The 15,293-nt window shown below is 36.8% G+C and overlaps 1 protein-coding gene across 1 annotated transcript; it reads left to right on the top strand.

Moving 5' to 3' along the window:
• The first annotated feature begins 5,126 nt into the window (after nt 1–5,126).
• Nucleotides 5,127–11,736, top strand: rbp2a (retinol binding protein 2a, cellular). The gene is made up of 4 exons (XM_048161891.1): nt 5,127–5,309; nt 6,949–7,127; nt 10,946–11,047; nt 11,511–11,736. The coding sequence occupies exons 1-4, from the start codon at nt 5,132–5,134 to the stop codon at nt 11,562–11,564; spliced, it is 513 nt and encodes a 170-aa protein (XP_048017848.1). The 5' UTR covers nt 5,127–5,131; the 3' UTR covers nt 11,565–11,736.
• The last annotated feature ends 3,557 nt before the right edge of the window (nt 11,737–15,293 follow it).

The raw sequence follows: 15,293 nt of genomic DNA on the forward strand, positions 1-15,293 counted from the left end.
GGCAATTGGTGTGTTTGTAATAAGTCCCGCCTCCTAAATAAGAGCCAATCGCTGATTGGTAAGTCATCGCGACACTGCAGCAGTCGTTAGAAGCTCCGGTTCCAGCCTGGACTACGCATGCGCATTAGCTCGATCCAGCCTGAAAAATGCTGTGTTTTTGACATGATTCGACCATTTCGAAACAAAACTTACATAACCGTTGTTATCAGATTTCATTGGTGATTTCAAATGTGAAATTTAATCGTAAGCTTGGCGAACAACTTTGAAGAATTTGATGTTTTCCCATTTAAAGAGGTAGGAGCTGCCCGAGAGACGTTTCAAAGATGGCCACCGAGTGAGGTTTGTCTTTGGTATCGTTAATGCAATAAGCATAACATTCCCGGGATGAGAAGGGATTTGGAATAGTCTTATGTCAGTCTATCTTTACTATTTACAAGAACAGATGTTGCAAGATTTCATAGTACAAAGAATTTGGTATAAACATTGGTCCGATTTTGGTAATTGTTGTACATAAACATACAAAACTGAACTGTCACTGTCAACACTCAGTAAAAGTGCAGAACATGGTAACAGTTTGGGGAACACATTATTACTTTTGCCTCAATAAACTCCTAATTTACTGCTTATTAATAGTAGGTAGTTGTTGTAGCGTTAGAGTTTGGGTATTGGGGATTATGGGATGCATATGGTCATGCAGAATGGGGCATTAATAGGTGCTTTATAATTACTAATAAACAGACAATATCCTAGTAAAAATCTAAGCTAACAAGCAACTAGGTAAAAGTGAGAATTGGACCCTAAACTAAAGTGTTACCCAGAACACTTCTGTCATAATGAAGCTGCATGATTGGAATTATTTAAAGGGTTAGTTCACCCAAAAATGAAAATTCTGTCATTAATTACTCACCCTCATGCCGTTCCACACCTGTAAGACCTTCGTTAATCTTCAGAACACAAATTAAGATATTTTTGAGGAAATCCAATGGTTCAGTGAGGCCTCTATAGACAGAAATTGTAACTCTCAAGTAACAGTATAGTGTAACTCTTAAAACTCTTTTCAACAATATAGTGATGAGCCGATTTCAAAACACTGTTTCGGAGCTTTACGAATCAAATCAGTGATTCGAATCTCCTATCAAACGGCTAAACTGCTGAAATCACGTGACTTTGGTGCTCCGATTCACTGATTTGATTCGTAAAGCTCAGAAGCAGTGTTTTGAAATCGGCCCATATAGATTTTGTTGAAAAGCCGTTTTGTTTTTTTGGCGTACAAAAAGTATTCTCGTCGCTTTATTATATTAAGATAAAACCACTGTACTGACATGAACTGATTTAAATATGTTTTTAGTACATTAATGGATCTTGAGAGAGCAAATGAGCCATCGGATTTCAACAAAAATATCTTAATTTGTGTTCTGAAGATGAATGAAGGTTTTACGGCTGTAGAATGACATGAGGGTGAGTAATAAATGACATTATTTTCATTTTTGGGTGAACTAACCCTTTAAACAGATTTTTTTTTTTTTTTTAACACGGAGAATTGTGCAAGAGTTCATATCACAGACAGCAAACTGAACTTTAGCCTACATCTATCTGAAGTATATGCGTACAGTCAGCTCTGTGCTTATCTCTGGCTTTTGCTCCTGCACACTTCCTAATATCAATGTTGAAGAACACATTTGTAATGGAGCTTGAATTAAGTTATGCATGTTGACAAGCTAAAGCTTCATTTTCCTCTGAGGATGGAGAAGCTGAATTTTCTTTTGATATTTTGGTTAATGAAACTGGTTAACTAATTGATATTTACACAGTATATTCAGCCTACAAATGATGAATTATATTTTTCTCAGTATGAATGAATGAGGCATTTATATATATATATATATATATATATATATATATATATATATATATATATATATATATATATATATACAGTACAGTCCAAAAGTTTGGAACCACTAAGATTTTTAATGTTTTTAAAAGAAGTTTCGTCTGCTCACCAAGGCTACATTTATTTAATTAAAAATACAGTAAAAAACAGTAATATTGTGAAATATTATTACAATTTAAAATAACTGTGTACTATGTAAATATATTTGACAAAGTAATTTATTCCTGCGATGCAAAGCTGAATTTTCAGCATCATTACTCCAGTCTTCAGTGTCACATGATCCTTCAGAAATCATTCTAATATGCTGATTTGCTGCTCAATAAACATTTATGATTATTTTCAATGTTGAAAACAGTTGTGTACTTTTTTTTTCAGGATTCCTTGATGAATAGAAAGTTCAAAAGAACAGCATTTATCTGAAATACAAAGCTTCTGTAGCATTATACGCTACCGTTCAAAAGTTTGGGGTCAGTAAGAATTTTTATTTTTATTTTTTTGAAAAGAAATTAAAGAAATGAATACTTTTATTCAGCAAGGATGCATTAAATCAATCAAAAGTGGAAGTAAAGACATTTATAGTGTTACAAAAGATTAGATTTCAGATAAACACTGTTCTTTTGAACTTTCTATTCATCAAATAATCCTGAAAAAAAAATATTGTACACAAATATTTTGTACAATTGTACACATTAAATGTTTCTTGAGCAGCAGATCAGCATATTAGAATGATTTCTGAAGGATCATGTGACACTGAAGACTGGAGTAACGATGCTGAAAATTCAGCTTTGCATCACAGGAATAAATTACTTTGTCAAATATATTCAAATAGAAAACAGTTATTTTAAATTGTAATAATATTTCACAATATTACTGTTTTTTACTGTATTTTTAATTAAATAAATGCAGCCTTGGTGAGCAGACGAAACTTCTTTTAAAAACATTAAAAATCTTAGTGGTTCCAAACTTTTGGACTGTACTGTATATATATATATGTTTTTGATCAGTGGCTTGAAAGGAAGCGCATTAGGTTTCAAACTGGTCTTTGATCACATTGGACAGATGAGATGTTGCTGATGGGATCAGAATTGCTTGGTGGTTTTGAGGACTAACTGAAAAACTCGAACTGTCATAAGTTTTTAAAACATGAGAACACTTGCCCTAAATTATATTTCTTAAGCAATACAACCTTCTGCTCTATTTTTTTTTTTATTATTGCTTAGAATTATTTATAGGGCAAAATGCCAAAATTGTTTGTTCTTTTTCACCTTCAGATATTTGGGCCACTCTCATGAAAAACTCAAAAATCCATACTTTAAAAATTTCCAACTATTAAAACTTTTAAAAAAGTTTCAGTTCCAATTAGCATTTCAACTTAACTGTTATGATAACTGCTCTCTCTGGATCAATGGCAGCGCAAACGCAGATCTGAATGTGATCGTACTGCAGGGTTGCCAGGTTTTCACAACAAAACACACCCAATTGATACTCAAAACTAGCCCAAAACTAGCCCAGTCACATTTCAGGGTGGTCTCCTGGTGAAAATCGCATTCAGGGGGGTAAAATCCGCATTTTGGCGGGGTTCCCCTGGTTAAATTTGCATTCCAGGGGCTAAATATCATGTTATTTGGGGTCGCTTCAACCCGCGGACATGAAAAACAACCCGCGGCAACAGTGTAAAAGGAGCCCAATTCTGCAGGAAAACCACAGATTTGGCAACACTGACACTGATGTAAATGTTAGCGATCAAAAGAATACATCACCTTCTGAAAGTAACGCTTTAAATAAAGATTGTATTAATTGCATTGTTTCACCAGTAGGTGGCGACAAGTGACTGTTAAAAATGTTTTTTTCATTAAATCATTCAAGAGATAAAAATACAAAAATGCTGATTCAAGTTTTTATATGCGAGTCATTGAATAATTGAATCATTCATTCAAACAATTCTTTTAAAATAATTAATTAAATTAATTAAGACATTTTTAAACAGACTGCAGCAATTAACATTTTGTCAGAACCTCTAGTAAATTACATGTTATTTTGTTTAGTTTTTTACTCAGCGTCTTGGCAGAAATGGATCTCTATTTAAAAAAAATTGTGATTCTCAGTTTATCCAGAATAGTGCAGCTCTAATTTACATTACGACAATGAAAATGTTTTAGGTCCATTATTATTGTCATAAATACCAATTGAAACCATTAATAATAAAATAGTTTAAAATAGTTTTTACTGTATTACAACAGTAAATATGAGATTTGTTATTTATTATTTATTTTATAGTTTATTCATTCATGTATCTTTGCTCTGATTTCTTTATATTAAACACAAGTGTTGTCCGAGGGTCATATTTCACTCTCGATCATGGTCTATTAACTATTAAGCCTTTTGCAGTGGGTTGTGGTAAAACTCATAATGATACAGTTGCCTACATGCAACAAAACATCTAATCCTGTTTGAAATGACTTTAATCAATCTTGCAGTAATACATTGTTATTGCAATGTAATTCTTTGCCAGTAAGTGCTAAGAAATGTCAATACACTTGTGAAATCTGAAAGTGATCGCATTAACATGATGATCACTGATACTTCATGATCAAAGATTTACACGCCTGAGCTGATAATGAGAGTGATTTGTGTCCTGGTGACAGAGATCAAGTGCAGTATAAATGATCTTAACTTATCCTCGTGTGCCCTATACTTTCACCAGAGTTACAAATCCACGAATGCAAGTGACACATTATTACTGACGCCTCATTGTCATACACTAAAAATGCGGGGTTAAAAATAACCCAAGTTGGGTTAAATATAGACAAACCCAGCAGTTGGGTTAAATGTTTGCCCAATGTGCTGGGTTTGTCCATATTTAACCCAACTATTGTTTAAAATGACTGTATGTCTGGCTTAAAATGAACCCAAAATAGATTGGAAATTAAAAATCAGACACATAATTACTAGAGGCAACAATAATAATCAAAAGTTGAACATTTATTAATAAGCAATTTAATTATTAATTATTAAATAATGTCATTTATTAAGCATATTAATAAATGTTAAGGTTCGTTTTAAGCGAGCAATACAGTCATTTTTATTGTCACAGCTTTAAAATTTCATGACAGCTGCAATATCTGCACAGCACGTCTCTCAGTCCATATTAAAAGCCGACACAAGTACATCCCCTTTCTAAAGCCCAGCCCTTCACTTAATGAAGATAAAAGGTCTTATCAGAAGAACTCTGTCCCTATGGTTCGTTTGATCACACACACACACACAGCTATAAAAGACCGTGGCTCTCCTCATCCTATTCTTCTCACACACAAACACACACACACGACATCCAGCGTCACAATGCCGGCTGATTACAATGGGACGTGGGAGATGGTCAGCAATGAGAACTTTGAAGATGTCATGAAGGCTATAGGTAAGTGATTTTCTTTTACTGTACGCTTACACAGAAACATAAAGTTATCAACAGGACTCCAGAAATGCAGATAGATCTACATACAGGTTTTGTTCTTATTGATCGAGCTAACTTGTAAATCAGCATAAATGCTGAATGTAAAAATCTAAAAGTAAGACGTTTCGTGCATCATGCCTGCACTGGGGAGGCAAAATATTCAGTCTCACATGAGCAATATTAATTTTGCAACAGATTTGAATGCATTGTGATGCACGATTTGATCAGACTATATATAGATGACTTAAAGGGATAGTTCACCCAAAAATGAAAATTCTGTCATCATTTACTTCTCTTCAAGTTGTTCCAAACCTGTATAAATGTTTTTGTTCTGTTGAACACAAAAGAAGATATTTGGAAGAATGTCTGTAAGCAGGCAGATCTTGCCCCCATTGACTACCATAGTATTTTTTTCCCCCTACTATTGTAGTAAATGGGGGACGAGACCTGCTTGGTAACCGACATTCTTCCAGATATCTTCCCTTGTGTTCGGCAGAACGAAGAAATTCATACAGGTTTGGAACAACTTGAGGGTGAGTAAATAATGACAGAATTTTCATTTTTGGGTGAACTATCCCTTTAAGGACAATTATCGTTAGAGTGACCAGATGTCGCGTTTTTCCCGGTCCCGACTTATTCTGAAAAAAAAACGCAAAAAACAACAAAAAAAAACATGTTTTGTCCCGTATTTCTTCTTTCCAAAATGGTCTTTGCTAGGTGATCATATTAATAGCAAGTATCAGTCTTCAGTCATGGGAGAATAGCCTAATTAGTCCCATAGTCCCAGACAGCAACATAGTGTGGCCCAGATCCGGCCCACATCTGGTACATGTGGATTACATACAGACCAGACATGGGCCAGATCTGGGCCACACTATGTTGCTGTCCTGTCAGAGGTAAATACAGTTGATTATGGCTTAAGATGTTATGGCTTAAGTGAATGTATACAGCTTGGAGAAAACCGGATATAAATTCTAGCATTCGGTTTTAAAGGGACAGCAAATAAACCCACTCTAGCCTCCCTGAAAAATGTAGTTTATTTAATTTGGAACTCTATCGTATCGTGTCCTATTGTTTGTAATTTGCTTCCTAGTTCTTATATATATATATATATATATATATATATATAAATAAAATAAAATAATTACTGATATCATTATCATGAAATAAAATTTCTCATAATAAAATGAAATATATGAAATGAGAAATCTGGTCACCCTAATTATAGTTAAATAAATAAATGTTAATTAATTACTAATTAATAAATTAATTGAATTAAATATTGATGAGTTGTAATGAACAAAAATCACCCGTTATCTTTACTAGTGCGAGAAATGAATAAATAAATGTAGTGCTTGCTCTAGGGTCAAAGTTCATGCCAGGTCACAGTATCTTATCAGTGGCTTTGATAAATGTGAGAGATGAGCGAACCTGAACACATCGGCCACCTTTGTCCCAGTGTGTGAGGTCATTCTGTTGCATCATGGGACGAAATATGGCCCTTTTGCCTCCCCACTGATTCCAAGGCACCCTTTCTCTAGTTTCACACATTCATAGTTAAACAATCAAGGATTTAATATATGATTCTGTTCCTGCCCTACAGACATTGACTTTGCCACCCGTAAGATCGCGGTGCATCTCAAACAGACTAAGGTCATTGTGCAGAATGGAGACAAATTTGAGACCAAAACTCTCAGCACCTTCAGAAACTATGAGGTCAACTTTGTCATCGGGGAGGAGTTTGAGGAGCACACAAAAGCCCTGGACAACAGAATTGTTAAGGTTGGTGTCCAAAATGTAACAAAGTCCAAAACAGGATCACACATTTTCCTCTTGTTCTGGCATCTCTGAAATAAGAAAAATACAGTGGATCAGATCATAATACCATGTTAATTTGCTATACACATCAAGTCAAGTCACTTTTATTTCTATAGCGCTTTATACAGTACAGATTGCTTCAAAGCAGCTTTACAGTGATAAACAGGAAAATAATGATTCAATGATGCAAACAGAGTTCAGTTCTGCTGTAAAGCAGATATAAAGGCAATATTGTCATTGTTCAGTTGAAGTCAGTTCAGTGTTGATTCAGTTCAGATCAACCGTGTAAAGATCATCAATTATGAAACGAGTTCAATTCAGCTATAAAGCAGCTCTGGGGAAAACAGTGATGTCATCATCAGCTCAGTTCAGGTCTCATCCATTAGTGTCAGGGCAGTCAAATCGATAATATTGTTGTATATTAAGTTCCACTCAAAAGAAAAAAATAAGCTTAAATTTAAGATTTATGTATTTGATTTGCATATAAAATGTCCAAATGTTGCTAAATCAGGTGCACGACTTACTAATTTGTTCCCTCGATTTGCTAAATCAGGCGCAATATTTACTAATTCGTTCCCTCAATTAGCTAAATCGGGCGCAAGATTTACTAATTCGTTCCCTCGATTTGCTAAATCGGCCGCAAGATTTACTAATTCGTTCCCTCAATTAGCTAAATCGGGCGCAAGATTTACTAATTCGTTCCCTCGATTTGCTAAATCGGGCGCAAGATTTACTAATTCGTTCCCTCGATTTTCTAAATCAGGCGCACGATTTACTAATTCGTTCCCTCAATTTTCTAAATCAGGCGCAATATTTACTAATTCGTTCCCTCGATTTGCTAAACCGTGCGCACTATTTACTAATTCGTTCCCTCGATTTGCTAAATCGGGCGCAAGATTTACTAATTCGTTCCCTCAATTTGCTAAATCGGGCGCAAGATTTACTAATTCGTTCCCTCGATTTGCTAAATCGGGCGCAAGATTTACTAATTCGTTCCCTCGATTTGCTAAATCGTGTGCACTATTTACTAATTCGTTCCCTCGATTTGCTAAATCGTGCGCACTATTTACTAATTCGTTCCCTCGATTTGCTAAATCAGGCGCACGATTTACTAATTCGTTCCCTCGATTTGCTAAATCAGGCGCACGATTTACTAATTCGTTCCCTCGATTTGCTAAATCAGGCGCAAGATTTACTAATTCGTTCCCTCGATTTGCTAAATCATGTGCGCGATTTACTAATTCGTTCCCTCGATTTGCTAAATCATGTGCGCGATTTACTAATTCGTTCCCTCGATTTGCTAAATCGGGCGCAAGATTTACTAATTCGTTCCCTTGATTTGCTAAATCATGTGCGCGATTTACTAATTCGTTCCCTCGATTTGCTAAATCATGTGCGCGATTTACTAATTCGTTCCCTCGATTTGCTAAATCATGTGCGTGATTTACTAATTCGTTCCCTCGATTTGCTAAATCATGTGCGCGATTTACTAATTCGTTCCCTCGATTTGCTAAATCATGTGCGCGATTTACTCATTCGTTCCCTCGATTTGCTAAATCAGGCGCAAGATTTACTAATTCGTTCCCTCGATTTGCTAAATCAGGCGCAAGATTTACTAATTCGTTCCCTCGATTTACTAAATCATGTGCGCGATTTACTAATTCGTTCCCTCGATTTGCTAAATCAGGCGCAAGATTTACTAATTCGTTCCCTCGATTTGCTAAATCGTGTGCACGATTTACTAATTCGTTCCCTCGATTTACTAAATCATGTGCGCGATTTACTAATTCGTTCCCTCGATTTGCTAAATCATGTGCGCGATTTACTAATTCGTTCGCTCGATTTACTAAATCATGTGCGCGATTTACTAATTCGTTCCCTCGATTTGCTAAATCAGGCGCAAGATTTACTAATTCGTTCCCTCGATTTACTAAATCATGTGCGCGATTTACTAATTCGTTCCCTCGATTTGCTAAATCGTGTGCACGATTTACTAATTTGTTCCCTCGATTTACTAAATCATGTGCGCGATTTACTAATTCGTTCCCTCGATTTGCTAAATCATGTGCGCGATTTACTAATTTGTTCGCTCGATTTACTAAATCATGTGCGCGATTTACTAATTCGTTCCCTCGATTTGCTAAATCAGGCGCAAGATTTACTAATTCGTTCCCTCGATTTACTAAATCATGTGCGCGATTTACTAATTCGTTCCCTCGATTTGCTAAATCATGTGCGCGATTTACTAATTTGTTCGCTCGATTTACTAAATCATGTGCGCGATTTACTAATTCGTTCCCTCGATTTGCTAAATCAGGCGCAAGATTTACTAATTCGTTCCCTCGATTTACTAAATCATGTGCGCGATTTACTAATTCGTTCCCTCGATTTGCTAAATCATGTGCGCGATTTACTAATTCGTTCCCTCGATTTGCTAAATCATGTGCGCGATTTACTAATTCGTTCCCTCGATTGGCTAAATCAGGCGCAAGATTTACTAATTCGTTCCCTCGATTTGCTAAATCATGTGCGCGATTTACTAATTCGTTCCCTCAATTTGCTAAATCAGGCGCAAGATTTACTAATTCGTTCCCTCGATTTGGTAAATCATGTGCGCGATTCACTAATTCGTTCCCTCGATTGGCTAAATCAGGCGCAAGATTTACTAATTCGTTCCCTCGATTTGCTAAATCAGGCGCAAGATTTACTAATTCGTTCCCTCAATTTGCTAAATCAGGCGCAAGATTTACTAATTCGTTCCCTCGATTTGGTAAATCATGTGCGCGATTTACTAATTAGCTCCCTCGATTTGCTAAATCATGCGCACGATTTAGTGGTCTAATTTTTTCCTGCATGTCATGTGCGGGGCTCCGTAAAAATGAAATCAAAATGGTAATAAACAATTTTTGAGTGCAGAAATCTTTCCTATCTTAGCGTTTCATCTGATAAATATGCATCAGTCTATTTTAAAACTGTGTAATCCAAATGGATGGAATACATAACTGTTAAAGGTACATTATGTAACTTTTGGCCCTCTAGTGGTTAAAAAAACAAAACTGCATGCATTTTGCGGAAGAACATTGTTTTGGTTGTGCTTTGGCTCTGTGTGACTATGAGGATGAATATGAGCAATGAACTCTGTTAGAGAGCTACATATGAAAATATATCTGTTAAGTTAAATAGTTTACTCACCTTTTGAGTAATAAAAATGCCATCTGCTCATTGCCATCTCCGAAAAGCCAAGCCGATGTTGATTCTTGTTTTATTACGAGCCCTGTTGCGTTCTCTTTGTGTCAGCAGACTCTCCTCTGTTTGAAGTTTGATTCCCCGGAGGTTGTAGATTTAGCTGCTCCACGTCAGCCTTTCTCACTCTTTGTGACAGCTAACCTATGCCACTCCCGTATCACAACTTTTCTCTATTTATGAATTTGATGAGAAATGCACGAGAGTGACGCATGTTCGCACTTTGCCGTGAAAACCATCCATCAGGTCCAAAATATAAACTTATAAACGGCTTACCATAGTGATTCAAGGCAAGACAAAAACACAAGCATTAAAGATGTATTGACTATTAAAATTTGTTAATTTTGAACAAAAGTTACATAGTGAAGCTTTAAATTTAAATTTAGTGCATTGTTATAAATGATACAGCATATTTGCTCCTTTAATGCCCTTTAGTACAAGATGACAAATTTAACCATATAATAACTGCTTTTATGTCATGAATGTGCAGGTGGGGTCCTATGCATCTTTTTTACATGTGTTGAAATATTTGTTTTCAGACCCTGGTGACGTGGGATGGTGATAAACTGGTTTGTGTCCAGAAGGGAGAAAAGGAGAACCGTGGCTGGAGGCAGTGGATTGAAGGAGACCTGCTTCACCTGGTAAACAACAACCTCGGGCCATTAGTACAAGAATAAACAAATCAATACATCTGTACTAATTTATTAATTATTAATCTGGTACTGAATTATTAACAGATTGATGTACCATTCTATTTACATATTTTAGAGGATATATCGCGGTACATACCCAAATAAACATGGTAATACCATAGCACTTTATTTTACAAAAGAACACTAAAAAAACCACAGTAGAGTATTAGTAGACTGTTAGTAGACTGATAGGTTAGGGTTAGTAGAATAAGTTGACATGTACTTTCAAAGTTACTTATAGTCAGTGAATGTCTGTTTGGGGAGCATCAAAATAAAGTGTCAGCAGATATTAAGCAGATGCTAAGAAGATCATCTACAATGAACCATTGAAATAAAGTGTTAGCAAATGTTTCAGTTTATGTGTGAATAGTTATTATCATACTAACTAACACGCTGTCTCTCTCTTTTGTAGGAAATCCATTGTCTGGACAAAGTCTGCCATCAAGTCTTCAAGAAGAAAAATTAATGCTCCCTAAATAACTGGATATTCACTCCTGGGTTTGGAGTTGTGCTGTGCATATTTATTAAAGCAATTTTAATAAACAGCTTCAACCAAAAACATTTATTTGCTCCTCCATGTGGGAGGATTTCAATGCAGTAAATAAAAGTGCTCAATAAAGGGATTTCTGATAACCTTAGCACTAATTAATAATTATTTTCACAAGGTGTATGCAGTGTGATAGGGGTTTTATTGAGAACAGCTTATCAAAGTTCATATGAATCACATCTTTTGATAGGATTTAGCCAGAAGTGTGTGTGGGTGCACTCTCACTTTCAGACCAAGCTTTAATATATACTATATGAATGTAAATTGCACCTCTAAATATGCTTTGGCTATAGGGAAAGAATAATATCTGACATTGAATTTAAACAAAATCACAAAATTGGTATTGATATTTTTCAATATTTCAAGAAATATTGATGATATATTGGCATATATTTTTAGTATCTAAGAATATATAAAATTACTTTTATAAAATACTTAATAAAAAAAAGTTACACATAAGTCCATAGTGGACAAAAATGTCTGTGTCAAAAAACTTGAAGCTCGGGAACACAGACTTAAGTTTGGTCTCATTTTAAAGAAGGCCCTTGGCAGAATCTTGTTGAAGTAAAAGAAAAAAAGTTTAAAAAGTGAAACAAAAAAAGTTATAGGGGTATAAGTTTATGAAAATGATTTATGAATATTATTTTATATAAAATATATATTTTATGAAACATGCTGAACTCTAAAACTGCTAGAAAATCAAATCAAATCTAAACAAGTTGTGTTGAAAATTTGAGGTTGATATCTCAAAAAATTAGCTTTCAGTAAGATTTTGTTTGGGCGCAGTACCAAATTTTCCCCATTAGATGCCAGCAAAGCTCCATTGGTACACACAGTGGTTGGATTTGTGATTTACAGTAGAGTTTTTCTCTCACATATTACAAGCACACACATGCAAACACACACACAATTTTTTATTATACACATACAAACCACACTCTGACATCCATACCAACACACCCACACAATTATAGCTGCATAATTTATCTAATTAACTTTATAATACGCATAAGCAGAAAACAAGAATAAAGTATTTGCTTTATAGGCCAAACCTGAGAAAATGGCACCATCTGATAAAAAAAAATAGTACAAATTTAAATTTTGAAGCCTTGCTAACAAAATGAAAGCCTATTAACAAAGATTGTAATATTTTATAGTTAAATGGCCCTTTCAATGGGTTTTCAATGGGGACATTTTTGTCCAAAAGGTCCTGAGAAGAACTTTTTTTGTGTGTTAGATTTTTTAAAGGAAATGGGGGCGAAATAGTAAAATTCCAATAAAAATATACACCTGTGCCAAAATGTATGCAGTTGGCATTAACACAGGCAAAATGATCAAAAAAGGTTAGCCCTGCAGTTCCTCTGAAACCCTCCACCACCCCCAGCTCCACCTGCATAGATCTACTACGTCTATTCATGCAGCAGCAGCATATCTTACATACTCACAGCAGCTGTTAGCAGTAACAGCTCAACAGCAACAGCAGCAGCAGTGATGTAGCAGAACTAGTCCGCCAAGACCAAATATATTGCAAAATACATACAATAACAAATGCTAAAACTATTTAGAGTTGTCATGATTAAAAAAAAAAAAAAGTCAGGTAAGCAGCACATACCTGACAACAGCTTCTCACTGGAGCTAGACACACAGCTGTGGAGCTTACTGGGATCAGATAAACACAAAGGCCTGGGGATCTGTTGTGTTACAAGTTGGTAAGCCGGCAGCAGCACCAGTGCCGCCTACTACAATTTTTTTTTTTTTTATGTCAGCAGACCTAATGGAGTGCGGGAGTGTGGAGCCTACTTATGGTGTGTTCAAGTTATGTTGAAAAGGTCCTATTCACAAGGTGAACTACCCAGGAGGACTCGAATGCACCAATAGCCACTGTATGTGAGTCCCCACAACAGCAAAGATAGAAAGTGGTGAAACTCACTGCTTATAACTATTCAAAAAAAGCTGCCATAGACAACAAATTCATTCACAAGCAATGAACCCAGCACTTGGTATGCACTATTCGATGATCCTTAATAACACTGCAGCCAGTTAGTAGAACAGAATAAATGCAGTGGACATATTGTTTAGGGGCCAGTGGCAACTGAACCTGCAATGCAAAATGCAGTGATCATAGATAGAAACCAACAGCACTGTGGGCTCATTGTATTGAGTGGATAAGTGATGAGGGCACCGGCGCCATCACACAATGACGTAGTGGGAGGAACGCAGGTGCTGAACTGACGTAAGATCGTCTCTGCCAGTGTCCGGTACGAAACGCTGCTGCTTCTTGCATCAAAAATACATTTTGGTCCAAAAATAACAAAAACTACGACTTTATTCAGCATTGTCTTCTCTTCCAGGTCTGTTGTCAATTCGCGTTCACGACTCCACTTCTTCTTCTTCTTCTTTCCTGTTTTACGGCGGTTGGCATCCAGCTTATTGGTGCATTACCGCCCCCTTCTGTTCCGGAGTGTGGTTCACGACTCCGCAGTGACACTGCTGATGTAAGACGCTGCTGACGTGTTATCCGGTGCGCCCGAGCTTCGTTTACAGTCTGAGGGAGACGCACGCTGTATTCAAGCTATTCTACATTGTTTGTATTTTGGTATTGCTATATTTTTTAAAATGGCGCGTAAGTGTGCATGTCGCGGATGTCCTAATCGCCAAAAACAACGACGTAAAAGTGCATTACCAACGCCAACAGATGAAAGGATTCAATGGAATCAGTTCAATGGAATCAATTCAATGGAAAGGATTCCGGAAGAGAATACAATGCTGAATAAAGTCGTAGTTTTCTTCAAAGATTCAGCGGCGAAGGAGAGGCTTCTGACTTGCAATTTGAAGGAGAAAGATTATGAGGAGTGTCACTCAGCACCACCTTATATAGGTTGTGTTCCCACCTCCATTTCTTGTGCTTGAGCACCATTAGCCATTGCGATGTTAGCGGTGGTGCGACATGGCTTGTTGGGGCACACAACTGTGGACTTTTCCTTGCACTGTTGAGAGGGGCAAAGAGGGGGGCTCATCAGCATCGCTGCGGTGGAAATTGGAGTTCTCCATGTGCCTTGATGTCCAGTCCTCCGATTCAGATGGCGCCGTAGACATGGTGTCATCACATTCCTCCTCAGGCACGCCAAAACAGAGACGAGGTCCGACTCCCGTGACGGGAGTCGGAAACCACACTAGGCGCATGCCACTGGAGAGGGTTGGTCCGGGGAGTGGTAGGAGTGGTAGAATGGTAGTCCGGGGGTGCTGAACTGACATGAGATCGCCACTACCAGTGTCAGTGTCCGGTACGAAAGGCCGCTGCTTGTTGCTCCATGGCTGAAGAAGGGCGGATGGATGGAGGCAGATGCTTCATTGAGCAAGAGGGCTATCCTTCTACAGAGTGAGGGCAGTTAGGCTTCTCAATGGCAGCTTCCGTATGGGTGCAGCTCAGGCAAAAGAAGCACATGTCGTGGTCATCAGGGGGTCTATGGGTCCTGCGCAGACCTCACAAAGCTTAAAACCCATGATGCAGATCTCGCCGTAACGCTTAAGGGAATTCTTTTTGCAAAATAGTCCACTTTCTGCAATATTTCAATGTAGAAGGAAAGGCTTCTGACTTGCAATTTGAAGAAGAAAGATTCTGAGTGTCACTCAGCACCACCTTATATA

Source organism: Megalobrama amblycephala, linkage group LG16, assembly GCF_018812025.1.
Source record: "Megalobrama amblycephala isolate DHTTF-2021 linkage group LG16, ASM1881202v1, whole genome shotgun sequence".
NCBI lineage: Eukaryota > Metazoa > Chordata > Actinopteri > Cypriniformes > Xenocyprididae > Megalobrama > Megalobrama amblycephala.